Genomic DNA, 26,733 nt, shown 5'->3' on the forward strand with positions numbered 1-26,733 from the left:
AGACGCGGGAGGAGGCGGAGCAGGCACGCCACGCTTCCTTTCATAAGTGAAGAGAAAGCTGCAGCTGACCTCACCGCACACGCCGCTGAACACTAAAACTTTACTGGAACACGGTAAGAGTTATTCAGACGTTTATCCGCATGTGTTGGTTGTGGGTGATGTTAACAGAGACCTGTGCACTGAGAGCAGGTGAGATGCTGCCGTCATGCACGTGACAGTGTCACCTCCCAAAGAGCCGCATACACACTCGTTACACTGTTTCACCAATAACTTGAGACTAATGATGGATTATAGAAGGATATTTAATAAGTGCATTGAAAATGATTGCATCTATAATGTGGCTGTCCTGTCGCTTTATATTACACTAGCACACTTAATGTGTTTTTCCCCATAATATCTAAATATAGCTGTAAAATCCAGCACGCACGTCTGTCTGCTTCAACTTGTAATCTCAGTTATAAATAATAATACTGATCAATTTATTTTCCACTTAAACAGTGGCTATGTGAATTACATAGGGCATTTGAAGTGCCAATAGTTTGTGTATAACTGTGTTTAAGTGATTTATCTTTTTCCCTGCAGTCTGAAAGCCACCATGTCTGAGAAAAAGGCAGTGATAAAGAATGCAGACATGTCTGATGAAATGCAGCAGGACGCAGTGGACTGTGCCATGCAGGCCATGGAAAAGTACAACATTGAGAAGGATATTGCTGCCTATGTCAAAAAGGTAGGTTGTTAAATCTCCAATACTTGTAGTTTTGCTTATCAGCTTTGCAGCGTATTGTGCAGTTGTATGCATTTTTGTAAAGCTGTGATGCACAAAACATCACTTAACTGTAGCCTATAGGATAAACTAATGTTTGTTGCCTCCCTTACAGGAGTTTGATAAGAAGTATAACCCCACATGGCACTGCATTGTTGGGAGGAACTTTGGCAGTTACGTGACACACGAGACAAAGCACTTCATCTATTTCTACTTGGGTCAAGTCGCTATTCTGCTGTTCAAGTCGGGCTAAATCGTGCCAACTTCTCTTATACTTCTGTGCCACACTGTACAAATGCTACCACCTTTCTGCAGACATGCCTACCTCCTAGTTCTGTTTTACCACCCCTACCACTACCATAATCAGTGGATGATGCTTTTTTTTTGTTAGGCCTGGACTAGTGATGTGTCATTCATAGAAAATGCCTCCTGATGACAGCACTCCTGTCAGTCTTTGCACACCTGATGGAACTCCGTTTTCACTCATAATTCCTGGGTGTTAATAACACTGTGCTCTGATGCACAGACCTGCATTATTTCATGCGTTGTATATTTTCATTGAATTAAAATAAGCAACAGAGTTTTTGTTGAAATGACTTTAATTTTGAGTTTCAACCGATAAGACTTTAAAAATGCCAAGGCTGTTGCTTAATAAAAGAATATTACCTGCTGAGAGGGTTTTGTACGTGTTTGAACATTCCTGTTTACACTTGAGTTGTGAATATTTACAATGTTGCTGCTGTGTATCTCTAGAATGTAATTCGGTGTGATGTCTGATGTTTTCAACATGTAGAGCACAAACTTTGAGACAGTAAACTGATTCAGAATGTGTCATGAGTGTGCTTTGATCTGCTATTTTTGCTTACACCAGAATCAAAATGGCCTCTGCAGCATAAAGCTGTATATGGGTTATGGGTTAAATTAGCTAAAAGAAAATTAAGGAGAGAAAATAATCCCATCTGCCCTACGCTCAATGTTTCTGTAAAGCAAGTGAAGGCAATCCTGATTGTAAAATAATCCTGATTGTAAAATAACTACAATATATACAATAAAATAACTAATGTACACCTATGACTTGATCCATTAAGGGTTAATGAAAGGGACAGAAAATTAACATGTTCAATGTGTGTCCCTTCTACTTTTAAAAAAAATCATGTGTTGTTTATTTAAAACAAAAGAACTTACTGTTTAGATTGACTGTTTTAAGCTGGGTTTTGACACTAAAATGCCTACCAACTGCAAAGTTACAACAAAACACAAATTTGCGGGAAAAAAATAGATATTAAAATATTTTCATATATACTAGGGCGGTCGTTTTTTTTTGTTCTTGTTTCCACTTTAGGGGGCAGTAATGAGCTCTTGATGTCCAGCCTGACCGGAAGAGTCAGTCGTTGGATAACCAACGAAGAAGTGAAACGCTTCCGGCTACAAAAAAAAATATGGCGGCTCCAACCGGGTTGTTAGCACCCGCTCTTGGCTGCCGTGATGTCCCTGCTTTCCGCGCCGTGGCTCTTTCCGCCGAGGCTGCCCCGTTCACGCCCATGGCGGCGGACGGTTGGCAAACCAGCCCTCCATCGGACGCCGACAAGCTGTTTTCACGCTGCGCCGCAAAACTCCGAACCCTTCGGGGAGACTCAGGCCAACTTAAAGAGGACCTCAACCTGCTGTTTGACCAGCTCCTGTCCGAAAACTACAACAAAAACATCGACCCGAACATCAACATTCGACCAGAGGTAACAGACACTATTGTGGTCAAATGTATTTATAATTCTGAAAACGGAGTCATTTACTCCGCATTAAGTTTGTAACAATGACCTGTGTGTAATCACACAGTAGACTCAGAATCAGAATCGTGTTTATTGCCATGTAAGTGAAAAGAGGATTCACATTACTATGGATTTGCCCTAGTGATTGGTGCATACATAAAACGCCACTTAATGCAACATTACATTTGATACAACCCTATAGTAAATGATAACTAGAAAAGGGCATTCCCTGAAGAAAATGCAAGTTTGATTGCTGCAGCTGAAGCATTGCTTTGAACGCTGATGTGAAGGATTGCTCTGAATTGCTGGAGAATCAGAGCAATTCAGAGCTTTGTATGCCTGTGTGTGTCAGCCTGTCACCATGGTAACAGCAGAGCACTCCAACTTTGAGAGCCTGGTGTGCGGAAACGATTCAGAATTAGAAAATTCTGAATACAAGTTTAATAGAGCAGCATCTAATGAGCATTTCAAGAGTAAAATGGAGTCTGTAGCTTGAAATGTGTAGGAGGAGATACATTTGGCAGATGACCCTCATTGATGGGCTCTCTCATAGACTCCCATGTTAAAAATGACACAGAAATTGCTTAATATTTAAAAATTTTTAAAGAAAAACTTTAAGTTGACCCGGAATGTCCTTTGTGAGATGAACATTTTGATAGTTGAATGGCTGAAATCGGTCAATGTATGCTGAAGATACGCTGCACCAAAAAACGTACGGAAGAATAAGAAAGAAAGAAAGAGGGTGAATAACAATAGTTTGATTGCTATCAAACTATTGTTATTCACCCTCTTTCTTTCTAAAGTGAAGTTTTAACAAAATTGAAACATTTTCAATAATATTTGTACAGACCTATGGAGCCCCTCTGATGACATGGTAAAAAAAAATTGTGGCCACAAATAATTTATTTTTTTACCATGTCATCAGATGGGCTCCGTACAGACCTTCTCAGGTCTGTGTAATAAAGAATTCCCAGTCTGAATGCATTAGCCATGTGTGCCATGAATTGAGAGGCTCTGGTTCTGATATTACTTTGAGAACTTCAGCTGAGTAGAAAAAAATGACGTCAGCACGGTGGGGCCAAGTGGAAACATTTTTTTCCTCCCAGCTCACCTGAATCTCTTCACCAACTACTTGAAGAACTTGCCCTACAAAGTGGCATCTAAAATGTACATATTATTATGTAAATATGTGTAATAAACTAGTAAACATTTTAGACATGTCACGGATATATTTAGAGCTTTTTTCTAGTTTTCCCATGGTTGTACCACCTGACATAGAAAGTGTACCAGTCTATATATGAATTGAAAAGTTGTTATTTTTATCAATATTTAAGAGAGACCTACAAACCTTTTAGCTTAATCCCAAGGGTCCCTTGGGGTCCTCTGGCTGATACAACATCCTGTTTAGGGCTATTGTCTCTTCACTTTAAAATAAAAGCCCATTGTTTATGGTTGCACCAACCTGACATTAAGTAAATGTAAATTGCTGGACAAATGTTTTTCAGTTATCTCAACAGCTTTAAAACTATTGATATGAGAAAAAAATAGATTATACAAAAGACTATAAACACAAAAGTATGCCAGAGCATTTTATTTTGAATGTATTATTATTAAAAGAGCATTTTAAAACAGAAAAGAATATAATTATTTGAATGTACTGAAAAATGTATGAAAATAAATAGATTTTATAGATAAAAGTGACCGATGTTATGAAAAGATTACATTATTTTGAAAGAAAATAGTGGACTCGGACTCAAAAATATACGTCATGTCATTGACCCGCAACATCACAACAACCCACCTCCTTCTGACCCAGCATCACTACCTACCAGCTTTTTTCCTACACTCACTGTCCAGTCATAATGATAGCTGACAAACAATAGTAATTGTTGTAGTAATATAGTATTTGAAGCAAACGTTTTTTTTAATTTTTCTAGCTTTTCTGTTTGTATCTCCACGTTAACACCCAGGGGTTAACTACCCTCAGAGACATTTATGGTTGAGCTTGTTATTTTCAATTACAGGATGTGTGTATTCTCCTCGAACGTGCCAGCTGCCTTGTACCACTGAGTCAAGAACATTTAGTCATCAAGTTCTGTCAGCTGGTACACCGTTTACTCAACCAATTAAAGGTAACATGTAATTAATCACCTAAAATTCTAATTATCCAGTTTGGCAAGATAACAAACCTCACATTTGTTTTTGCTGTTTTTAAGGTAATAATGGACGAACAAACACTGGATGTGTTAGCAACCTATACTGTCAGAGCACTGAGGGTATGCAGCACGTGGACACACTCGGATGTCCTCCTGGCACTCTCCACAGTAGTGTATGGGAATGGACCTCAGTGTCACAAGGTAAATATTTATACAACACACTGTAAGAAACTGTCTTGTAATTGCTGAATATTAACAATAAGATTTTCATATATAGCACCTCAGTGATTTAATGGATGAAGATGGGGTCCTTTTGAAATATAGCTGTACGTCTCAGTCAAATGTGGAGTTGCGCCGTGTTGCTCTCACCTGTATGGCAAACATCTGTCTCAGGTAAATGCTGCACTTTTTCACGTCTTAAAATTGTCACTAAGGATATTTACTGTCCTTCTGTAGCTGTGTATTGCTTCTTCTTTGATCTCATGTTCTTGGTTGTTTTTTGGTCGGGTCATTTGATTGTTTTCAGGTTTCCAGGTCAACCACCTTTGGATGATCAGTACAGAAATGTGTGTTTCCGAGTGTTCCTGAAAACTCTACAGTCCTCCCAACCTCCAGACACGGATGAGGTCTTCTACTGCATGGTACTGACACTGTTTTTACAAAAGTTTGAACTTTAAAATCATATTTAACTGCTCTGGCTCATGTATCCTCATTCTGCAGCTGCTCCAAACAGCACTAAAAGGACTTCAGTGCTGTCTCTCAGGTGGGAAGTGGAAACTTGGAGGAGGGGAGGAGCTTGGGTCCATGCTGGCTGCACTTAAGGTAGTTTTCTAATTTTTCTTAATAACACAAAACATTTTAACACTCCCAAGTATTCATTTTGAGACATTATCTTTTTTTTCTGCAGCGCCTCATGTTCCACGGAACTCCAGGTGTGAGTGTTGAGTGGCCAGCTGTGCTTTACCCAGCACCTCTTCCACAGTATGAGGGTCCCTCTGCACCAAAGCCTGCTGAACCCCCAACATCTTCAGAACCACCAAAGGATGCTGCTCCGCCAGGAAAGTCCTCAGTGGTACAACAAGCCTCTGTTTACATTTTCTTCCATTTTAGGACTTAAGGATGCACCAGTCAAATAAAACAGGTTTACTTACTTTTTCTCTCTTTAGAAGAAAAAGAGGAAATCCAAAGGAAAGGGGAAAAACACAAAAACTGAAGAGAGCAAAGAGGAAGATAGAGGGGAAGAACACAGAGAGGCAGAGCCTGCATTTCAGAAAGGAGGGAAGACAGAGGGAGGCAGAGGTGAGGGGGAGACCATTCCTAAATCCTCTGCCTCCTTTCTCTACCCATCCTGGAAGAGAAACTGTTCTGACTCAGAGTTTTCGGATGTGGAAGGCAATGCTCAGTGCAAATTAAGGTACTGTTGGCCCCCTTTTTAAGTCACCACTAGTACGGTAGTTTTTTTCCACATCAACAATTTCATTTTCCTGTCAAATTTCTTTCTCTTTCTTTTTCAGATTTAACCATGGTCGTGTGCGTCAGGGAGCCCTGCAGTGTCTGCTGGCAGCAGTCAAAGCAGTAGAGAAGAGGACTCTGTATGGTTACTGGTCCTCCTTCATCCCTGACTCTCCCATAGGGGGACCTCGACCTCTTACTCTCTTTACAATTATACTGAAGGATCCTTCACCAAAGGTGCAACAATACCCCCAGTCATATTGTACATCTCCTTAACATTCCATAACATGTGTTACATGTGTGTGTTTGTCTTGTCTCTCCAGTTGAGGTTGTGTGCGCTCCAGGTGTTGTGTGCGATGCTGGATGGCTCCCGTCAGTTTCTGGCTGTGGCAGAAGATACAGCGTCTCCTCGGACGTCTTACACCCCCTTCTCCTTCATGCTGGCTACTACTATCAGAGAGCTACACCGCACTCTTAGTTTAGCTTTGATGACGGAGACCTCATCGCAAACACTCACACAGGTCATCAAGGTATGTCAGCATGTCCTCCAGCATGTGGCCAATTAAAGTACTTTTTTGTAGTAGTAGTTGTTTTTTTTATCAGTTTTCTTTGTCTGTCAGGGCTCTAGAGTGAGACCATTTTGTGCAACAAATATCAAAGGTCGCACCGGTACGACGAGCTGTTAGAGTTAAAGTCTGTCAGCTGGAGCTCAGCTTTAGAAAGAGAGGAGACAGAGAGACAGAGAGGAAGAGAGGTGAGGAAGATGAGAGAAGAGATACTGTAGCTACATTAGAAATGTGGAAAACTAAATATATATCTTAATCACAACTGTTAAATAAATAATGGTGTATATGATCATTTTTTAATTTTAATTCCCATTGGCAGATAGATAAGTGAGGAGTGACAGCCAGAAAATACAGAGGGAAAGCAAACGGGGAACTGAAGAGTGCTGTATGAACTTTGAATCTTCATTATGGATTTCTGACAGGCAGACTTGTTAGCTAGTTTGTCCATAATATGAATCAGTACTTGATCAGTATTTAAAATACTTTTTATTTACCTGTGTTCATTATACAAGGTCCAGATTCATTTTAAGATGATATGTGATTATTAAGCCTGTTCATATGTACAAAATGTACTGATGCATACAAAAAAATATGAATTAAGTGTGATGCGGTGCACCTAATTTGTGCTGGTGCACCTAAGAAAAAAAGTTGGGCGCACCAGTGCAAAAAGTTAGTCTAGAGCCCTGTCTGTTAACTACTGATCTGACTGACTCTCATTCTTTTTCTCTGTTAGTGCCTGGCCTTCCTAGTGGCCAATGCTCCCTATCATCGTTTGAGACCTGGTCTGCTCAGCATGCTCTGGAAGCAGATGCGTCCATATGTGCGATACAGAGGTCTGTATATTGTCCTTCTGTCAAATAATGAGAACAAGTCAGTTGCATATGTATCTGTTAACACAACTGCTCTCTGTTTTTAGATGTGAATGTCCACGTCTCAGTCCTCACATTTTATGGGGCTCTAGTGACGACTCAGGCTCCTCTCCCTGAGGTGCAGCTTCTCCTTCAGCAGCCAGATGGCGGTGGCAGCAGTAGCAACACCGGTTTGTTCACGCCGCAAGACTCTGCTCTCAGCTGGAGACAGAGAGACAAGGTGTCCTCACCCTCTCGTACACCACTCGCACACTCCCAGCGGAGCTCGTGCTCACACTCCCCTCACGTTCCTCACACACCAGGGGAGGGGGACAGCAGCCCACCATGGCTGCTGCAGCTGTGTGTGTCACTAGTGACTCAGCCCAGAGAGGACCAGTCAGACAGTGAGGGAGTGGGAGGAGCTACGTTGGAGCCCCCGCCTGTTCGACTAGAAGCTCTACAGGTGACATAAGACATAAGTTAGACACAAAATGACATTCCACAAGTCTAAAAGTATTTTTATTGTGTGTGTTTCAGGTCCTTACTCACCTGGTGCGTGGCTACTTCTCTTTAGTCCAAACATGTCTGCCTGAAATTGGGATGGTGACCGCTCGCTGCCTTGGGGAGAAGGACCCTTCTGTTCAACTGCATGGAGCAAAGGTAAGTTTGTTTAATGAAACTGTTTAAATATGCTGGGTGGTTGCAGAAATTTAAACTGACACTAAAATCGGTGTAACTCTAATTTGTTTAGTTATTGGAAGAGTTTGGTACAGGAATAATCCAGCAGTACCGATCAGAGAACAATGTGCCCGAGAGCTCAAGAATCCCTATAAGCCAAGTAAGTGTAGACTATACTGTTAATATACTTTTAAACTTCTGTTTTTTTTGCCTGACACCCAAAACATGCCAAAATAATTCTTTTGTAAAACAATAAAAACAGAATGCACAGACTTTGAACTCTCATCACATGGCCTTTGAAAGCATCACACTTTTTAATGCAGTGTGTATAAAGAGAGCATCAATGGATTTTCTTGTCACACTCATTGTAGGTAGTAGAGTTTTGGTCTGAAGTGTTGAGTGGCCCGCTGAACGAAGCACTACAGAACGAACAACATGCTTTGCTGCAGGCCAGTGCCTGCGTCACGCTCTCCACCATCCTGCCGCAGGCCTTCGCACAGCTTCCTGTGAGTTTAGATCCTGGCCCTTTCTGTTTACATATCATGGAGCTGTATGTGTGATGTGTAAAACTACTTTTAAGGACAAGACCCAGCTGATGTGCATCACCGTGCTGCTGGGGCTGATCTACGTTGAAAAATATGTTGTGAAGGCTGCAGCTGTCAGGGCTTTGGGAGTCTACATACTGTTCCCCTGTTTGAGAGAGGTAGAGACAGCAGTTCTGAGCACAGAATTAAAATGTTTCATCAAGAGATTAACATCTGGTAAACTGTTGTCTTTTCAGGATGTAATGTTTGTGGCAGATACTGCAAACACAATTCTTGCTGCCCTTGATGATCGATGCACAAATGTTCGTACCAAGGCTGCTTGGTCCCTTGGAAACCTCACAGATACACTTGTCATTAATATGTAAGTACGTGCAGTGCAGAGGGTTTTATTGATTTTATTTTTACCTGTCAAGAAGACGGATTTAGTAAAACTTCAATGTAGCAAGAAACATTCTTGAGAAGACTTGAGAAATGTGTACTCTTTTGTCTCTAATCAGGGAAAGAGTGGGTGTGGATTTCCAGGAAGAGTTATCAGACATGCTGCTGCTCAAGATTTTGCAGGCAGCCACCCGAGGAGCGGCCGACAAAGACAGAGTGAGACCTTCCACACAAGAAAGAAACGTGCATTGTTTTGTAACATGTATGAATGCAAATTGTCCCTTCATTTATGTTGGGATCATGTATTTTAATTAATCATTTCTTTATTTTTGATTGGCTCTCGTCTCTCTGACCTCACAGGTGAAGTGTAATGCAGTGAGAGCAATCGGAAATCTGCTTCATTTCCTGTGTCAGACTCAGATGAGCCGGGCCGTGTTTCAGGGCCCACTGGAAGATGCAGTGCATGCTCTTGTTAAAACCGTCCAATCAGAGGCTGTAATGAAGGTCAGATGGAACGCATGTTACGCTTTGGGAAATGCTTTCCGAAACCCTGCCTTGCCACTTGGTAAGTCTCAATGAGATGTTTTAAATAATATATAAAATGTTCACTGCACTGATTGATCTTTTATGCCTCTCTTCCTGTTAGACTCAGCCCTGTGGTCTCACAACGCATTCTCTGCTCTCTGTAATGTTGTTACTTCCTGCAAGAACTTTAAAGTGCGGATCAAATCTGCTGCTGCCTTGGCAGCTCCTGCCCAACGGGCCTGTTACGGGGACGTCGAGCAGTTTAGCTGTGTGTGGCGCTCTCTGGTCACAGCACTTGAGAACAGTGAAGACACAAATGACTTCTTAGAGTATCGCTACAGTGCCAGCCTGCGGCACACACTCTCACAGGCTCTCCTACACCTGGTCAGTGTCAGTGAGTCAAAGGATATGCCCCCCCTTGGAGCATCACTAGCCAGCGAGGAGGGGAAGGCCATCAGGGAGCATTTGATCAAGTATCTCAGAGCGGAGGAAGGAGGAGGTGGAGGAGATATAGAGGAGGCAGAGGGAGAAAAAGAGGAGGAGGAGGGTTTCCAGAAGGACAGAATTGGAAGTCTGCAAAAGAGTCTGATCAGACTGAATGGGCTGAAGGCTGAGGGGGAGGAGGAGAAGGGTAAGGAGGTGGTGGTCTATTTCATAGAAGATTTGTTAAACACCTGCAAAGCAGCTTGAAGATCTGAGAAACACAAACTCAAGAAGCTGGAAGATCTTGTATTGAATATTTGTCAGTAGCTTTGGCTTGATTATCTGACGATCTGATCTTTTCTGGTGTTACATCATAATTTACATAGCTTCTTCTATATTTCGTTATATTGATCCCAACCAAACTTAATTATGTTTCACACAGGAATGACTAAACGGCTCAGTTGTATGATTACATTTTAGACACTGTGTGAGATACAGGGACACATTCCCAATATACAATCAGGTTCATAAAGAATGAGGAGTTCTGCAACATGCTAAGATTTATCATTAATCATTTAAGAAAAAATTAAGTGCCTTAATATACACGCAAACATTCTGTCACACACACCGCTGTAGTTAAAAGAATTTGCTGTATTTCATTGCTGGGTAAGACTTTACTCTCCGACAATGTCAAAGACCAATCAAGAGACCAATAATTATTTGATAGTATTCACAGTTTTCACAGCTAAAGCAGCCATGGAGTAAAAATGTTTTTTTTTTGTTTTATTTGTTTTAACTTAAAGTATGAAATTTAAGTCATTTTATTCTTCTTTTTCTTAGTTTTGTAGTCAGAAATATTGTGATCTTCAGTTTAAATGTTTTGTGCAATTTTTTTTTTTTGCAATAATATTAAACATTTCAGACATTCACTTTGGTGGCCATTAACTGTTTTTAGTGTGGAATCATTTAGGATTACAGTACTTGAGTAAATGTGCTTTAAAACCTGTTATCACTACATCAAATGTCAGCGGGTTTTAGGCGCAGACATACGATCAACTAAAGTTGCTGCAAAGGCCTTCAACCGGCAGGGGGCGCCAGAGGGGGCCTCAGAGGTGAATGATCCGGATGTTGATTAGTGTAGCCTGGACCCGGTCAGACCACGCTGCTACGCAGAAATGGACGCTTTCGAGTTGTTTCGGAAGCTCGGAACAGGAGCTAAATTTGACCTGAAGAGGTTTGGACAAGACGCAGCCCGGTTTAAGGTAAACTTATTATGTGTAGCTGATAAAACGCAGCGCAAAAACATAGAATAATGCCGACAGCAGAGTCACCTCACTGAATTTTAGCTAGCTCTGAGATGTGCTAGCCTGAACGTGTGAAGTTTGTTCATCAACGTTGGATGGAGGCTGGTTATCTAATGATGGCAAGTCTGTAGAAAAATACATTTATTAATTATTTTGTAGGTGGCCAGACCTCAAACAGGAGAAGCGTCCTCGGATCGTCTTTCTTCCATCGATTACTTTGGCACAGGGTCTGCCAATAGATCCCAGAGTTGGACTCCCAGAGAAGCAGAGGATGAAGAGGAAGAAGAGGATGGAGGAGAAGAGTATGTGGATGAAAGTGAAGATTGTGGAGAGGGGGGTAAAAGGAAGCACAAAGAAGCGGACAAAGACCTGAAGACCAAAAAGAAGAAAAAGGCGAAAACCAATCAGGTGGAGGTAGAAGGTATGTTTATTAATTAATTATCTGCTGTCTCCCTACCTTCCTAATAATTTTGGTTTATATGCATGCATTAAAACACAAAGAAGGCAGTTGATGTCCAGACGTCATTCTAAAATAAGTTCATATTAAAGCAGATATATCTGTTTAATACTGCTCAAAATCAGGTAACAACAAATATTTAAAGGTGTTTAAGAAGCAAAATCAACCAAAAGTTTTTGATTTAGCTTCTGACATTTGAAGATTTCTAAATTATGTCAAAAAGATGTTTCTGGCTACTAAAAAATAAATTCATTAAAATCATAACTGGCTAATGTAAAAGTGTAGCATCTTTCATCAACATTGCATGTAATGACTGTATTGTTTGTCTGACTGAAGCGGGTATGGGACCACTGAAGGAAGCAGAGGGAAACGGCATCACCTGGACATCCTCATTGGCCAATAAGATCAAGGACTCTCAGGGTGATGGAAAAGAGAAATCCTCACTAAAGAAGCTAAAGCATCTTCATCGGGAAAAGGTCCTCACACAGACATTCACTGTATTCACTGTCACTGATTTTGATAAACGTAAAAATTAGATTAACTGACAAATGTTTTAACATTCTTTTAATCTCTCCATTCGTTATAATTTTGTTGTCTTTTTTTATTTCAGGTGAATCGTATTCTCTCTCAACATCGCATCAACGTGCATGGCTCTGACATCCCCGACCCATTATGCACATTTGAGGAGCTGCAGTCTGAGTATCGCCTCAACCCGCGTGTCCTGCAGAACCTCAGAGACGCAGGGCTAAACTCCCCAACACCGATACAGATGCAGGCAATCCCGCTCATGATGCATGTGAGGGCACAGAAGCATTCCCGCATTGGCTGATAGTTGAACTGTGTATACATATGACGATTTTCTGAATATCTGTGATGGCCCGGCTTCTTGTCAGGGTCGGGAGCTTCTGGCTTGTGCTCCCACAGGATCCGGAAAGACGCTGGCTTTTGGCCTCCCGCTGCTCGCCCACCTGCAGCAGCCAGCCAACCTGGGCTTCAGAGCGGTGATCATCTCCCCGACCAGAGAACTGGCCACCCAGGTCTGTTTTAATGATGCCAGTTAAGTGTGTTTATATGCAGTTAATCCACCAACAAAATCACTCGTGTTGTTTTGTGTTCAGACCTACAGAGAGCTGCTCCGCCTATCAGAGGGAGTTGGGTTCAGAGTTCACATGATTGACAAAGCTTCCATGGCAGCCAAGAAATATGGACCACAGTCAAGCAAAAAATATGGTAAGAAACAGCGTTTTTTACAGAAGTAAATTGATGAGATCTGATTTCCTCACTGCTTCAATCTTGTGTCCAGATATACTCGTCAGTACTCCAAACAGACTCGTCTTTCTTCTCAAACAGGATCCTCCTGCTATTGACCTCAGCAGGTAACATTAAGTCTGTTCCCCTTGTTTTCCCACAGTATCTTTAAAAAAACATATTGACTGGTGTCTTTTGTTGCTGTTCAGTGTGGAGTGGCTGGTTGTTGATGAGTCTGATAAGTTGTTTGAAGACGGCAAGACGGGCTTCAGGGAGCAGCTAGCCGCCATTTTTCTAGCCTGTTCTAGTGCAAAGGTGCGCAGGGCTTTCTTCAGTGCCACCTGCACTCCAGGGGTAGAACAGTGGTGCCGTCTGAATCTCGACAACCTTGTGACAGTCAACATAGGACACAGGTAACGTCAGTGGATTGAATTTGTGTACTGTGTTTTCTTCTCACTTAAAAAAAAATATTTTTTCATATACACAGAAATGCAGCAGTGGAGACAGTTGAACAACAGCTGCTGTTTGTTGGAACAGAGGATGGCAAACTTGTGGCCATGAGAGATATCATTAAAAAGGTGAGTGGAATAATTTATATGTGGAGTTTAGCAAACTTCTGTTTGGTCTAACATCAAACATAATGGTGTTTTCTCTGCTGTTTCTCAGGGCTTCCTTCCTCCCATGCTCGTGTTCGTTCAGTCTATTGACAGAGCACGGGAGCTTTTCCATGAGCTGGTATATGAAGGCATCAATGTGGACGTTATACATGCAGACCGCACACAGCAGCAGGTACATACACACACACCTAAAGGCTGTTCCATACTCCATGAGAACAGAGAATTCGCTCCTCGCTCCACGGGTGCTAAGGGTAAAAAAAAAAAAAAGTTCATTTCAGCACGGAGGTACCATACTCCGCGAGACATGTGTGCTCATACGGCCCTCCCACACAGCACACGTCACACACAAACGGTTGACAATGCAATTGTATTGCAAATCGTCGTGGTTACCTGGCCTAACAAGCTGATAATGCTCAGGGAACAGGGCGTACAGCATGACAATAGATAGAAGATCAGTGTAGCTGACGTATGACTATGCAATAATACATCCCGTCTCCCAGTGTTTATTTTGTGCTGTAACGCAGTGATCAATACTGGGATTAATTTTTATCACCACCTTTTGGACAGACGCTCTCCTCTGTGCGCCGTGTTTCTCCTTCCAGGAGCTGTTTGCCAGATGCTCATCTAAACTGTCCATCGTAGTTGTACTTCCTCCTTCTGTCTGTGTGTTCTGCACCTGAAGAAGCTCTTGCGCTTCTTCACATTCATCACGCCCACAATAAATTCTGACCAATCACAGCATGGTTGACACACAGCCTTGAGAGAAAAAGGCCATGCCCAGGCCATGTGTCCAAAAAGCTGCACAACGGGCGGTCCGAGAGAAAAATGACGTCATTTTGTGGGCGTAACGTCTGCAGGGGGAAGGGAGTTCTCTGTTCTCGTGGAGTATGGGTCCACTCATGTATTGATCTTTTTTTTGTCAGCACATTATTCATCATTCTCCTCTGTTTTAGAGAGACAACGTGGTCAACAGTTTTCGCTCTGGTAAAATCTGGGTGTTGATTTGCACGTCTCTGCTCGCCAGAGGAATCGACTTCAAAGGAGTGAACCTCGTGCTGAACTATGATTTTCCCACAAGCGCTGTGGAGTACATCCACCGAATTGGTATAAATCAGTGACTGTTTTCATAATGAGTTCCTGCGGTGCATAATTGTACTGGACCTTCCCAAAGGGATTAATAAAGTATATTCTATTCTAGTATATTCTATTCTATATCACTAATGTTTACATTTTGATTACTGAAGTTCTGATTGTGAGCTTGTTACTTTGATGTATTCCAATCACGTTATTTTGTCGACAGGTCGTACTGGTAGAGCTGGACATCAGGGGAAGGCCGTCACCTTCTTCACAGAGAATGACAAACCACTGTTACGCAGGTAAGGATAACACAAACGGAGTGTTATGTGTTGTTCATGTGACTCAATCCTGGTCCAGCTGTTCAGCAATCCTGGTCTCAAACAGTAATGTTAAGGTGCCCTGTCTACACTGAGTGTTTGATTTGTCCCATCTGGGCCATTGTTGAAACATGGTAGAACAACATGGGGAGCTTCAATGGACAGGGCCTTTACTTATGTCTTTATAAAGTTCTTATTCTAAGCAACAATCGAATGAGATCATGTTTTTTTTTGGTTCTTAAATGTCCATTTTTTTTGTTTGTGTATCGCTCTTAATAGCATCGCTAATGTTATAAAACAAGCTGGCTGTCCGGTACCTGACTACATGATCGGCTTCAAGAAGATACACAGGTAAAGAAAAAGTTTCATAATATGTGACACATTTAAAAAGTATATTTTACATGTTGCCAGATTGGTTTTGATAATCAATGATAATATTTTTTTGTTCAGTAAAGTAAAGCGGAACCTTGAGAAGAAACCTCCCAAGAGAACCACAATTTGTACGACTCCCCGCTTCTTAATGAAGAAAAAGGGCAAAGTTCAGAAGAAAGGAGTGAAACAATCTTCAGATGGAGAACAGAAAGGAGAAACTGGATCTCTCACAGCGGCACAGCAACAGAGAGGGGACAAAAAGAGGACAAAAGGACAGGGACCTAAGAAAAGACATGAACCACAGGCTGAAGGGAAGACAGAAAAACACAAGAAGGTGTCACAGAAAACAGGATCTGTTACTTCAGGAGTCAAATTGAAAAAGTAAGGACCCAATAATCACAGATGGTAAATAAAAACAAGTATCTGAATTTCAATGTTAGAAAGATGTATAGTGTATGATAATACTGTTTTTTTTTATTCACCAGGAAAAAGGGGAAGAAAAATGAGCCAAAGGAGGACTAGGGCAGCATGGAACAAGAAGACTGACATCAAGATCATTTTGGATTTACAGCTGTGTTTCACATTTCTGCTTTGTATAATCTAAAGTCTAAATAAACAGTTTTATAAATATAGTTTGTTTCCATGTCTGTTGTATTTTATCGCAGGACTGAATGTATTTTTTTAAAATAAAATATACATATTGATCTTACATTTAACATATGACATGTTTTAAATGAACATCTGCCTGGTTGCACAAAAAATTTCAAAATTAAAATAATAAAGATGACAAGGGTTAGTACTAATAATAAACATTATCGCAGTGCAAGTTTTCTTAAATCTCCAATTACCGGATTCTTGTTTTATTACCATTTAATGTGCTATAATCAGAAATATTGGTTTTGGCTCATAGTAGTGATTCATTTACAAAATGCTTCTAAAAAGTATTTATTCTGTGCGGGAAAAGGGCATTGCTCAATCAACAACAAATATATTAAAAGTTCTCAATGCCATACGAACTAATAGAAGACAGCAACTTATACAGTTATTTTTTATCGATGTGATAAGAAACATTGATTTTGTGAGCTGCTTTCTTAAGTATCGCGATAGTTCTGCCGCGAGGTCTCGCCCATGCATTATACTGTGGAAACCCCGTTCAGCCTTCCTTTCTCAACATGGCACCGAAGGTGAAGAAGGAAGGTCCGTCAATCTAATAACTTTAAATGAATAAATAGTGCGTTTATTCTTAGGTAGTCTATGTGGTCGTCATCAGATGAATCCAATATCACATTTCAAATCGACGGTGTTTAAAACAATCACAGTGTAACGCTATTATTTGTTTAAATGTCTAAAAAACGTTGCCTGCCGATCCGGCATGTATGCCGTAACGTGATGCTAGCTAAGCTAATGTTAGCGTGTGGTCGTTGACAGTGAAGACGAAAACGTGGTCTACTTCTAGATACATCTCTGTACTTTTTACTGTGTATGTTAGCTCTCATAGACACGATTTAGTTGATTAACGAAGATTTCTGCTAAGAACCCCTGTAACTATACAGTGGTGTGTTAATTAGCTGTTGTCTTGCTAGCACTGGTTGCTGTAGTATGATTTGAGCTACGCGTGGAAACACCTAGCACGTTAATGTTTGTTGAATTATTTACTGTCGAAGCATAATGTCTACAGTTCTGGTTGTGTTATTTGTGATATGACTGCTGTTCTGTAAGATTTTGATGGCATGTCCGAGCTATTGATGTGCATCGTGATGGTACTTGAGAGCACAATAAGGGCCACAGTGCTTAATCTTCACGTATGAAAAGAGGAGACTGCCGTTATTTTGTGCAGCCCCATAAAGTTATAACTATAAGAGAAATGTAAGTCGACCCCAGGTGTTTAGAGATTGGGTCTCATAGATTGCGTTGGTCTTTTGAGTCTAGTGCTTTAGAGGATTTTCCATGCCGTTGTCTGTCAATGTTAAGATACTTCAGGCTTTGTATCTTGAAAAGGGGAAGACTCTTTAGTCGGCTTGAAACTCCCAGTTTCTTCCACAGTATCTTAAGCATTATTTTCCAAAATATTTTTTGTGGCTGCCCTCTTACAGATGTTGTTTTTCTACTTTAGCTGTCCCTGCCAAGACTGAGGCCAAGTCAAAGGCTCTGAAGGCCAAAAAGGCTGTGCTCAAAGGCGTTCACAGCCAGAGGAAGAAGAAAATCAGGACTTCTCCTACCTTCCGTCGCCCTAAAACCCTACGTCTCCGCAGACAGCCCAAGTATCCTCGCAAGAGTGCTCCTCGCAGGAACAAGTAAGTTTTATTGACCACGTCAATAACAAATGCATGAGGCAACGATCTGGTGCACATGATGGTTTAATGCGATCAAAGTATGAAAAAGAATGAGTCGAACATTTTATACAACTGATGCACCCAACGGAAATCATTTATTGCTGTTACCTTGTTATGTAACGACTTTAAGGACCAAAGTCATTACTTGTAGCCTAAAGTAGTTTAATATGTGCATTTCTCTTTTCAGGTTGGATCATTATGCCATCATCAAGTTCCCCTTGACAACAGAGTCTGCTATGAAAAAAATTGAGGACAACAACACACTTGTGTTCATTGTGGACGTCAAGGCAAACAAACACCAGATCAAACACGCTGTCAAGAAGCTGTATGACATTGACGTCGCCAAAGTCAACACACTCATCAGGTAGAAATCTTAACCCTGGCTGACTTATATTAGCAATATTATATGCAGTATTTATAATACAGTTAATGATTATTATTGTTCTGTGACCCTTGTGGGGTCATTGTTGATAAATTCTGTCTTGTACAGTATTGAATCTTGCCATTTTGGTTCAAGATGTAGACCACAGATGACCTAAAAATGCACTTTGAATGAACCATTGATTAATCTCGTCTTACATTCAGGCCTGACGGTGAGAAGAAGGCGTACGTTCGTCTCGCACCAGATTATGATGCATTGGATGTTGCAAACAAGGTGAGCCTCCATTCAATTTTTAGGCCAGTTCATATCAACATGTAATGGTTGTATTTTCAGTCCTGTGCATGTGATGTAAACTTAATTTCATCTGAATGTCTGTGATGCATTCAAAGGAACCACTGATGCCAGATAATGCAGCTACAGACATGTTCACTGTTTGAGATGAACATGGTGTAATTTCTTCTTTGTCTTTTTACAGATTGGCATCATCTAAAATGTGGCTGAAGAGACTTGTGGAAGAATAAATATTTGTATAAACAAATCTATTCTGTGTCGTTGTGTTTGTGAGGTCTTCACACGTTGATGTACTAAACTGTTCTTTTTCTTTAACCACCAAAGCCTGAACGACAAGATCTTGATTCTTCATGTACAAAAAAGTAGATATAAGTATGCCTCAGTTTCTAAAACATACTGGTGTAGACACATTGATTGGCATAGATTTAATGTAGATATAGGCCCTTTAACAATGTTTTAACATTGCAGTTTAAGGAAAATATGGCCTGGACTACCTACTAATCCTTACTGATCTGCTAGGGGAAACAAAGACTGAGAACAAAATGTGAGCTGCACAAGTATCTACTCAAAGCTACAGGTTCAACATTTTAAATCAGCAGTAGATTACAATAAGTTTCCTGCAAAAATACAATATTTTAAAGAGATTGTCTTGCTTTATGTAACAGGATAAAACCCATTAAACATAAAAAAAAATATAAACTAGGCTTTCACTGAATGTTAATTTATTTAGCAGGTGTGTTTCCTGGTGAACAACAGAAATGTGTTGTGGGAAAAAAAGTATACAAAGATGCTTTCGTACTTTTTAATTGTTTACATTCAATTGTATTGCAGTGACATGTCACAGCATCTTGGTTATGAGAGAAAGGTTCGCACTGTGCCTTTAACCAGACCTCTGCAAATTGGGCACTTTCGCAGTGATGGTGCACACTCTTTGCACACCACCAGGTGTCCACAAGGGATGAAGACAATATTGACTTCTTTATCCATGCATACCTTGCATGTACGCTCCTCCTGCAGGCGCCGCAGCTGCTCCTCCATTGGGAGGTCTGCAATTAATAAAAAGTACAGTTATTTACTAAAAATAGTTACAACAAACTGTTGTTGTGGCAGGATAATAAGCTGGCTGATGCCCAGGTGTGTTGTCATACCTGAAAGATCTTGGCTTGGAGATGCAGCTTCGTTTGACTGAGCTGAAGTGTGACAGACAACATATGGTTTGTACAAGCTTTGAGAAAAGCACTATACTGTGTATATGTGAGGAGGCATATTAAAACTGAAAATCTGGTGTAGTTAGGAAAAACATACCCATCAGATCTCTAAGCAAGTGGATGTCGTTTTTCTGGATCCAGTTGCGGAAGACCTCAGCTGCTGCATTACCTTTAGTGAGGATGAGCTCTATGAGCCTGGCTGTCTGCTGCTGGGCAGACGACTGATTCTGAAGACTGCTGTACTCCTCAGCAGCTGTAGGAAAGGACAGGAAAATATTATTCAAGTTGCAGAAGTTTCCAAATTAGTCATGATTATTGGGATGGGCATTTTGATAAGTTTGAACAAATGTATATGTACATACTTATTTAATAACCATTACCAACAGATACTTATAAATGTAGAAAAAATACATACACAACACATTTTGCTCTCTCAAATGCTCCAACACTGGCTCGACACTTTTCAGACGCTGGATTAATGCCGCCTGATGTCTCTTCACAAAGGTGAAACCATCTGATACACAAAACAAGTGTTTATAGTGACTGAATTGACAGAGCAGATCAAATACACAATACACAATCATCCACCAGCTGTACCTGACGCCATTGCCTCTGCCAGCATCTCTCGCTCCTCTTCCCTTTTCTGGTCCTCAGCACTAAGCAGGTCTGACACCAGCTCCTGGACTGTTCTGTAGTTCTCTCCACTGGTCAGAATCTTGCTCTGGACCGTCTGTTTAACTAGGCTGCGCTCAAAGCCCATCTCTAAAGCAGATTTTATCACAGGGGTGTTCATCATCACGGCGTCCTCAGACCGCTCCTCTCCTGGGCCGAGATGAACCACTAAGAACAAGAATGCAGATCCATCAGACTCAACTTTTAAGTTCATTTGGAACTGTTATAAATCACCATTAACTTCTCAGATTTATTTCAAACTTACCAGGTGGATCCACAAACTCTCTGGAGTTAGTGTCTCCATTATTTAAAAGCTGTTTAAAGAGAAAACATGCAAACACCCAATTTAAAAAAATAATTCTAAACCAAGATTTTCTGAACTAATAACAGATATGCTGCTCTCCACTAACCTGCTCAAACAGCCGAGGAAAACGAGCCTGAATCTGGTGAACAAACTCTTGTCCCTTCTCCTGGAGCAAATATTCACACCTGCAATTAACCAAAGATATAAATAAATATAAAGATCAATATAAATAAAACAATACAAAGCATCACAAACCATCCTCTACACACAAATAGCAATGTGTTGTAGTACAGCATATTTTGCCAAAAATATATGCAATCCATTTAAAAATAGTTTACCGAGGGAACCATTTAGCATGTTCCACCCATGGATCATCCCCAGACTCCCAGCAGCGCAGGCCTCCATCGCAGCAGAAACACTTGACGTCATCGTTGCGACCTTGACGGGCAAACAAAGAGTGCTTAGTGTTTTCAGGGAAAGGCAGAAAATGGGCATGACTGTCTAAAATTCTTTGATTTGAATGTTTCATCTGTTCAGCACATGAAAAATGTATTTTTAAGCTCAGTACTATAAAACAGCTATGATGATGTTCGTACCAACGTAGTAGAATCCGGCTTTAGCCAGCTGCTCTGGCCGAACAGGGATACGGGAAGGCCAGTTGACAAAGGTGAGCAGCCGCTCCTCACTCTGCTGCATGGCAGGGTTGGAGACACTACTGAGCACTGGAGCTCCTGAAGACAGCTGGGATGTCACTGCTGAAGCCGGTGCAGCAGTCGCTGCGGCACCAGGGAGCGACACGTTGTCAGCTCTGTCCCCTCGGACAAAACGACAGTTTGGATAATGCCTCTGATGTTCAGATACAGCTCTGTCACCTGGCTCCCAGTTACTCAGCTGCAAACAAAAACAAATATTGTCATTTGACATTCCCTGACAGACCAGAAATGATAATCTTGCAAAGATACACACCTGTCCTCCACAGCTGAAACAGGCCACTCGGTCGCCCTGACCCAGGTAGTAGAAGCCTGCCTTGGCGAGCTCTGGAGGAGTTATGATGGAGAGTGTCCAGGAGTGGAAGGAGTCCAGGCGGTCCTGCTCTCTGCGCATGTTTGGATTATGACATGTCGGTCTCTGATGGGACATGTCCTCCACCCCACGACTGCTCAGTGGGCTGGAGGGTGGCGGAACAGAGAAGGCCATATTTAGGTAGCCGACTGCCTCTTCACCTTGGCTTGCTGATGGATTAGGAGCAGCTGGGCCTGGACCAGACAGCTTAAATATTAAATGTTAATGTTAGTAATTTAAGCTAAAAATGCAGAATGTTTTTTTAAAATAAAACTGGATCTTACTGGTAAGGCTGGGGCAATACGGAGAGGGGAGAAGGCTGAGTGAGAGGAGGAGAGCAGGTTGGCTGTAGATGGGAGGCTTTGGATAAAGGAGCAGGATGGGGAGAGTTGTCTGTGTTTCTCTGTTGGACAGTCCCCAGCCTGCCAGCCCTCTGCTGTCACATTACACCTGAAGCACTGCACTCGGTCACCCACACCAGTATAGAACCAACCTGCCCTCGCTAGACTGCGCTCTGTGACTGCTGATGCTGGGAAATGAGCGAAGGTAGAGATGCGGAAGAGCTCTGGTGGAGAAAAAAAGCACCAAATTAACACATTTACATTAGAATGTATAATTAATTAAATAGTAGTGGAGAATGGGGAAAAAATCAAAGATTCATACCTGAGGAGTTATCATATTGCAGGTCAGGTGGAGGCCCATTGCGACACAGCCCCATCAAAAACTGGTTGTTCTTGAGATGAACAAGAGTTTCCATTGTTTTGTTTTAAGTGTGTAAATTTAGGGTAAAAGAGATGTCCTTTAGAGGGAGAAGGGTTTGAGAAAACCTAAGGTCTCATTCTCTCACACAAACACACTCAGTCAAACTGAAAACAGACAGGGCAGAAGAGGAAGGAATTTACTCACAGAGCAGGCATGCATAAAAGCTTGAGTTTCTGTGCAGGAGATACAAAAGCACTGCAACAAAATATGGATAAAGCAATGGCTATATCCACCTATTCCTTACTCAAGCATATTAGCATCATACAGGTTTTACCCCAAGTGTCCATAAGTAAACTGGAAAAACATCAGTACTCATATTTAGAGCTACAGTCTAGGTGTAAGGGCATAAAAAAATCACATGCATCTTCAAATCAATAGTACAGTAAGAGCATAACGAGTTTAGATCTGCCAGGATCAGTATACACTTGGTCTTGGATATTTAACAACTTGTCTAACCTTTCACAAATTAATTAAGCATGCATACTTGCACACACACACACACACACACAGACCAAGGAATACATACATGTGCACCTCAAAAAATTAGAATATTGTGAAAAACATTCAATTCTTGGTTGGGGCAGGAAAGATGCTTCACCATCATCTCATGTTTAGGAGTGATTTAATGAAGGTCTCCTAGGTAGGCCATGATGGGTTGCTTGTGCACCTGAATTTCTGAATTTCCCAGAGGGACCTTCCCAAAGGGATTAATAGTCTATTCTATTCTATTCTATTCTACCTTTGTCTACCACACTTTTCTATACACAACATCTTCTGTGGCATACTCTTCTTGTGGAGCATGTCAACGATTGTCTCCTGGATAACTGTCAAGCCTCTGGTGCTTCCCATGATTGAGAGATACACAGTATTTATACCGCAAACTCAAAAACAAATATAAATAACGAATTAAGCAAATTAAATAACAAATTAAATATAAATAACTGGTAGAAAATGTTGAACGTTTTCCACAATATTTAAATTTTGAGAGATACACCCGTACAAGCTCTCAAACCCCTCCCCCCACCTTGGACATCCCTTTTTGTGAGTGTCTAAGCCTCCATACTTGAATGGTTATACCCCTATAAAAAAAATTAATGAATCCTTCTAAAGCTGACAAACTGTCCTCTTTAGTTTGTTCGGACAACCTAAATGAAAAAAAAAGCAAAACAAAAACAAAATTACACAAGTAAGGACAAAACGTGCTCTGAATAATAGGTGACATCAGCCTAAAACCAAGTCATAAGACACAAACAGTTCAATAGTCTGAGAAATCAATAGTATCATTTTGTTTAACTCTGTGATGACGTTGTCCCAGACAACCTCTGAACTACAACTGCCTATCTTATGAACAAAAATACCCCTGTGGAACACTTCATTACGTATTTTGTACCACAGAATTAAACGTGACAAACACGTAAGCTTGTGTTAACCACAGACAGGAAGCGGAAGTGCTCAACGCTTTTAGCCTTCTATGCTGGCCTTCATAAACACTTCAGAGAATGACACTGTCCTTTTAGACTGACCTTTTTCATACGTTATTTAAATAAACTGATTTGTTATTACTCAACGGTATATTTCCAAAGGCCCAGCTGTTTGGGCGTTAACGTAAAAAAAATCGATGGACTGCTCCTTTACTCAGCCTGACAATTAACCCTTTTCAATGCATGAAAGGAGAATGTCAACATTTTACACAAGTGGTTAACTAAAGACTCCAAAATAGACGTTCTCTCAATTACGTGTTGTAATTGAATACTAGTATTTTTCAGCAGTTAGCTTCCTCAACTAGCTACACTATCGGACGCTTCTTATTGTAGCTGTTTTGGTTTAGCTAGCGAGTGTTGCGTCGATTAATATTTCACGTTTGGAGGGTTAAATTAAATGTGCATTCTGCTGTCAAAAAGTATAGAAACAGAAAGTAGTAAGCAGCAATCTAATGACACTGCATCCAACGCCAAGCTTTGTTTGATAAGATCAGCCAACATTTAGCTTGCTAACGTTTGCTAATGCTAATCAAACTTTACTCTGCGTTGCTGCTAAGTAATCAGGGAAAGGCGCTTAAAAAATGCGTCGAGTCACGTAAAACATGAGACATATGAGAATACATACTGAGCACGACACAGTGACCCGTCCTCTCCTCTGACACAGACTCACCGTTTCGCAATCAGTACGGAAAGTCCCGACCCAGAAGCTTCTCTTTGCAGAAAGCACTCCCTCAGTCCCTCAGTCCCTCAGTCCACTTCCGGTTTCTGTTTGAGCGTAAATGGAACAGATTAGAAAGAAACATGTAAGAAATCCCGCAAGTAAGTCCCTCTGTAATCATCAGACACCCTGCTCAACTACGGCTGACGCAGACTCAGTGGATGAAATACGCAATAAAGTTTAATAAAAAGAATAAAACATAAAACTCTCCTTCGTATTACTTCTTTGGTCGTTAAATGAGAGTCGCTCTCCTCTGACAAACATGGTAAAGTATTTTGTTTTTAACTTCTGCAAATATCTAGAATACGTGAACAGATCCGGTTATTACTTTTAAACATACTATGTCTTGTAGGAGACAGTGGTACAATTAACGATATTTGTATTGATTAACTCTTGAAGTTAAAAACCCCATTATTACAGATAACGACGGTAATTAAGACAAAAATAGCGAAATAAATAAAACAAGGTTTTACACTCACACAGAAGGCTTGTTCTTCAAGTCAGACACTGACGCAGTGAGTCATTTAAAGGCATTTAGATGAGTTTGTTTGGTATTTTCCAGGCCACACCTCCTCCAGCTTTTTGTGCTCCACAACGAAAACATTACTTATGCAGTCTTTGTAAAGTACCTGTAGTTTCTGTATAAGTGTTTAACAATGTAAATCAGACAATTTCACACCACTGAGTAATTAAAAAGTCCCTCAAGGGTTTTTAGTTTTAGTAGTTCATTATGACAACCAGTTTCTATGTTCCTCAGGGGGAGTTACATGCATTAACTCCATGGGGATTTTTGGTCATATGACCAGGTGCATGTCCATGAGAGAACACTCTTTAATACATCAGTGAGTTAACCATCACCAGAATGAAGTTTTCCCCTGTGTTCTTACAAATCTTTTTCCACAGTTGAACATTTTATATAAATGCCAAAGGGTCATTCCAGACAACCCCCTCAGATATTTTTTAAAAAGAATTCACTGATGTACATTAATCAATATTATGGAGAAATCCAGTGTTTCTGGTCTGTAAGTGTAACCACTTGCAAAATACAGCCCTTTAAAATTTCATCTATTTTTCTTAGTTTCTGCTCAATTTGCTTTTGGCCCTGTTTTAGTTTTCATTGCATGGCCTCTGTTGCATGTAGGAATCTGGTTTTTGCTGCATAGGGCTAACTTTTCTCATAAAAATGCCCAAAAACCAATAAATGCAACAAATTTGTCCAACTTTAATGCATTACTGGTCTGTAAATATGCAAGATGGAGAGTTAATATATGGTACAATTATAATGGTAATGTGTCTCTACCAGGAAATACCACCAGTATATTTATATCTTGCAAAGAAATGCCACAGGTAGTATTCTCCTATGTCAACTTTTACAATTTTCACAAAAATGTGCTATTTTCAAAGCTATATTTGACCATGTTCACAGTAATACATCTCCTTCCCAGCCTGGTGTGGTATAAATATGGTTCTGGTGTTAAGCTTAGTTTTTAAATTAAATAACATTTTCCTAATGACAAAACTTTACAACCGGTCTGTAAGAACGGATTAAGCCTTTTTGGTTTCATTGTGATGCTTACATTATCAATCTAGAAAAACAAACAACTCATTTAAGCTGTACAGTGACAAACACCACACATCACAATGAACAGTGTGCATTTAGGTGTATTTATTAAACAGAAACTTCTTTAAATGATTATAATGAAAATGTATATAAATCACATGCATAAAAAAGGTATGAAACAGGTCTGATTGCCTCCAAACTTCTGTAAATAGTATCAATAACATCAATATATGTAACATACATAGCAAGTGTCATGCATGCTAAGATAAATAATAGGCTAGGTAGTGTGTTGCATTATGTGTATGAGCGATAAGTCCCTCCGTGAATTGTTTGGTACTTTAACTTAGAAAAGAGTTCAGAAAAGGTGACTCTGCTCTGTATTTGTGATGTATGTTTGTGAATGAAGTCTTTATATACTGTATATATATATATATATATATAACAAACTGGGTAGAGGAAATCCTTTC

General features: G+C 40.6%; 5 protein-coding genes across 6 annotated transcripts; 4 read left to right on the forward strand and 1 right to left on the reverse strand.

The window, feature by feature from the left end:
* Nucleotides 1-1,703, forward strand: dynll2b (dynein, light chain, LC8-type 2b). Its single transcript, XM_028421024.1, has 3 exons — nt 1-113; nt 583-727; nt 879-1,703. Exons 2-3 carry the CDS (start codon nt 596-598, stop codon nt 1,014-1,016), a joined length of 270 nt encoding a protein of 89 aa, XP_028276825.1. The 5' UTR covers nt 1-113; nt 583-595; the 3' UTR covers nt 1,017-1,703.
* Nucleotides 1,704-2,175: 472 nt separating this feature from the next.
* On the forward strand, nt 2,176-10,537 carry heatr6 (HEAT repeat containing 6). The gene is made up of 20 exons (XM_028422402.1): nt 2,176-2,496; nt 4,554-4,661; nt 4,746-4,886; nt 4,963-5,078; nt 5,212-5,326; nt 5,406-5,507; nt 5,593-5,757; nt 5,852-6,099; nt 6,200-6,374; nt 6,461-6,667; nt 7,437-7,536; nt 7,620-8,014; nt 8,089-8,211; nt 8,303-8,389; nt 8,601-8,735; nt 8,810-8,932; nt 9,011-9,135; nt 9,272-9,368; nt 9,513-9,717; nt 9,799-10,537. Exons 1-20 carry the CDS (start codon nt 2,203-2,205, stop codon nt 10,365-10,367), a joined length of 3,630 nt encoding a protein of 1,209 aa, XP_028278203.1. The 5' UTR covers nt 2,176-2,202; the 3' UTR covers nt 10,368-10,537.
* A 685-nt stretch (nt 10,538-11,222) lies between these two features.
* On the forward strand, nt 11,223-16,124 carry ddx52 (DEAD (Asp-Glu-Ala-Asp) box polypeptide 52). Its single transcript, XM_028421367.1, has 15 exons — nt 11,223-11,362; nt 11,564-11,825; nt 12,198-12,337; nt 12,472-12,657; nt 12,755-12,898; nt 12,980-13,091; nt 13,165-13,237; nt 13,319-13,522; nt 13,597-13,687; nt 13,776-13,898; nt 14,680-14,830; nt 15,027-15,102; nt 15,400-15,471; nt 15,571-15,873; nt 15,978-16,124. Exons 1-15 carry the CDS (start codon nt 11,276-11,278, stop codon nt 16,012-16,014), a joined length of 2,061 nt encoding a protein of 686 aa, XP_028277168.1. The 5' UTR covers nt 11,223-11,275; the 3' UTR covers nt 16,015-16,124.
* Nucleotides 16,125-16,613: 489 nt separating this feature from the next.
* rpl23a (ribosomal protein L23a) lies at nt 16,614-18,745 on the forward strand. Its single transcript, XM_028420988.1, has 5 exons — nt 16,614-16,689; nt 17,606-17,786; nt 18,013-18,189; nt 18,411-18,480; nt 18,683-18,745. The coding sequence occupies exons 1-5, from the start codon at nt 16,665-16,667 to the stop codon at nt 18,695-18,697; spliced, it is 468 nt and encodes a 155-aa protein (XP_028276789.1). The 5' UTR covers nt 16,614-16,664; the 3' UTR covers nt 18,698-18,745.
* Nucleotides 18,746-18,908: 163 nt separating this feature from the next.
* birc2 (baculoviral IAP repeat containing 2) lies at nt 18,909-25,419 on the reverse strand. Of its 2 annotated transcripts, none has more exons than XM_028420986.1 (14): nt 25,185-25,419; nt 24,658-24,752; nt 22,408-23,651; nt 22,029-22,309; nt 21,649-21,951; nt 21,279-21,573; nt 21,021-21,120; nt 20,789-20,867; nt 20,644-20,692; nt 20,304-20,546; nt 20,122-20,220; nt 19,804-19,959; nt 19,647-19,688; nt 18,909-19,544 (listed from the first exon to the last, which is right to left on the reverse strand). In XM_028420986.1, exons 3-14 carry the CDS (start codon nt 22,499-22,501, stop codon nt 19,351-19,353), a joined length of 1,935 nt encoding a protein of 644 aa, XP_028276787.1. In that variant the 5' UTR covers nt 22,502-23,651; nt 24,658-24,752; nt 25,185-25,419; the 3' UTR covers nt 18,909-19,350. The 2 variants fall into 2 exon arrangements, with proteins under 2 accessions (XP_028276787.1, XP_028276788.1); XM_028420987.1 differs by having other exon boundaries at nt 19,351-19,544; nt 24,613-24,752.
* Between the last annotated feature and the right edge of the window lie 1,314 nt (nt 25,420-26,733).

This window comes from Parambassis ranga, chromosome 14 (assembly GCF_900634625.1).
Source record: "Parambassis ranga chromosome 14, fParRan2.1, whole genome shotgun sequence".
NCBI lineage: Eukaryota > Metazoa > Chordata > Actinopteri > Ambassidae > Parambassis > Parambassis ranga.

Excerpts from the sequence above, each read along its gene's own strand:
- dynll2b (XM_028421024.1), top strand. The coding sequence starts at position 596 with ATGTCTGAGAAAAAGGCAGTGATAAAGAATGCAGACATGTCTGATGAA. Across the intron at positions 728-878 it reads TTGCTGCCTATGTCAAAAAG|GAGTTTGATAAGAAGTATAA; the intron begins GTAGGTTGTTAA and ends CCTCCCTTACAG.
- rpl23a (XM_028420988.1), top strand. The coding sequence starts at position 16,665 with ATGGCACCGAAGGTGAAGAAGGAAG. Across the intron at positions 16,690-17,605 it reads ACCGAAGGTGAAGAAGGAAG|CTGTCCCTGCCAAGACTGAG; the intron begins GTCCGTCAATCT and ends TTTCTACTTTAG. Across the intron at positions 17,787-18,012 it reads AGTGCTCCTCGCAGGAACAA|GTTGGATCATTATGCCATCA; the intron begins GTAAGTTTTATT and ends TTCTCTTTTCAG.
- birc2 (XM_028420986.1), bottom strand. The coding sequence starts at position 22,501 with ATGGAAACTCTTGTTCATCTCAAGAACAACCAGTTTTTGATGGGGCTG. Across the intron at positions 21,121-21,278 it reads AGCCGGATTCTACTACGTTG|GTCGCAACGATGACGTCAAG; the intron begins GTACGAACATCA and ends TTGCCCGTCAAG. Across the intron at positions 19,689-19,803 it reads CTTGCTTAGAGATCTGATGG|CTCAGTCAAACGAAGCTGCA; the intron begins GTATGTTTTTCC and ends GTCACACTTCAG.
- ddx52 (XM_028421367.1), top strand. The coding sequence starts at position 11,276 with ATGGACGCTTTCGAGTTGTTTCGGAAGCTCGGAACAGGAGCTAAATTT. Across the intron at positions 12,899-12,979 it reads CCAGAGAACTGGCCACCCAG|ACCTACAGAGAGCTGCTCCG; the intron begins GTCTGTTTTAAT and ends TTTTGTGTTCAG. Across the intron at positions 13,899-14,679 it reads CAGACCGCACACAGCAGCAG|AGAGACAACGTGGTCAACAG; the intron begins GTACATACACAC and ends CCTCTGTTTTAG.
- heatr6 (XM_028422402.1), top strand. The coding sequence starts at position 2,203 with ATGGCGGCTCCAACCGGGTTGTTAGCACCCGCTCTTGGCTGCCGTGAT. Across the intron at positions 5,508-5,592 it reads CCATGCTGGCTGCACTTAAG|CGCCTCATGTTCCACGGAAC; the intron begins GTAGTTTTCTAA and ends TTTTTTCTGCAG. Across the intron at positions 8,212-8,302 it reads TTCAACTGCATGGAGCAAAG|TTATTGGAAGAGTTTGGTAC; the intron begins GTAAGTTTGTTT and ends TAATTTGTTTAG.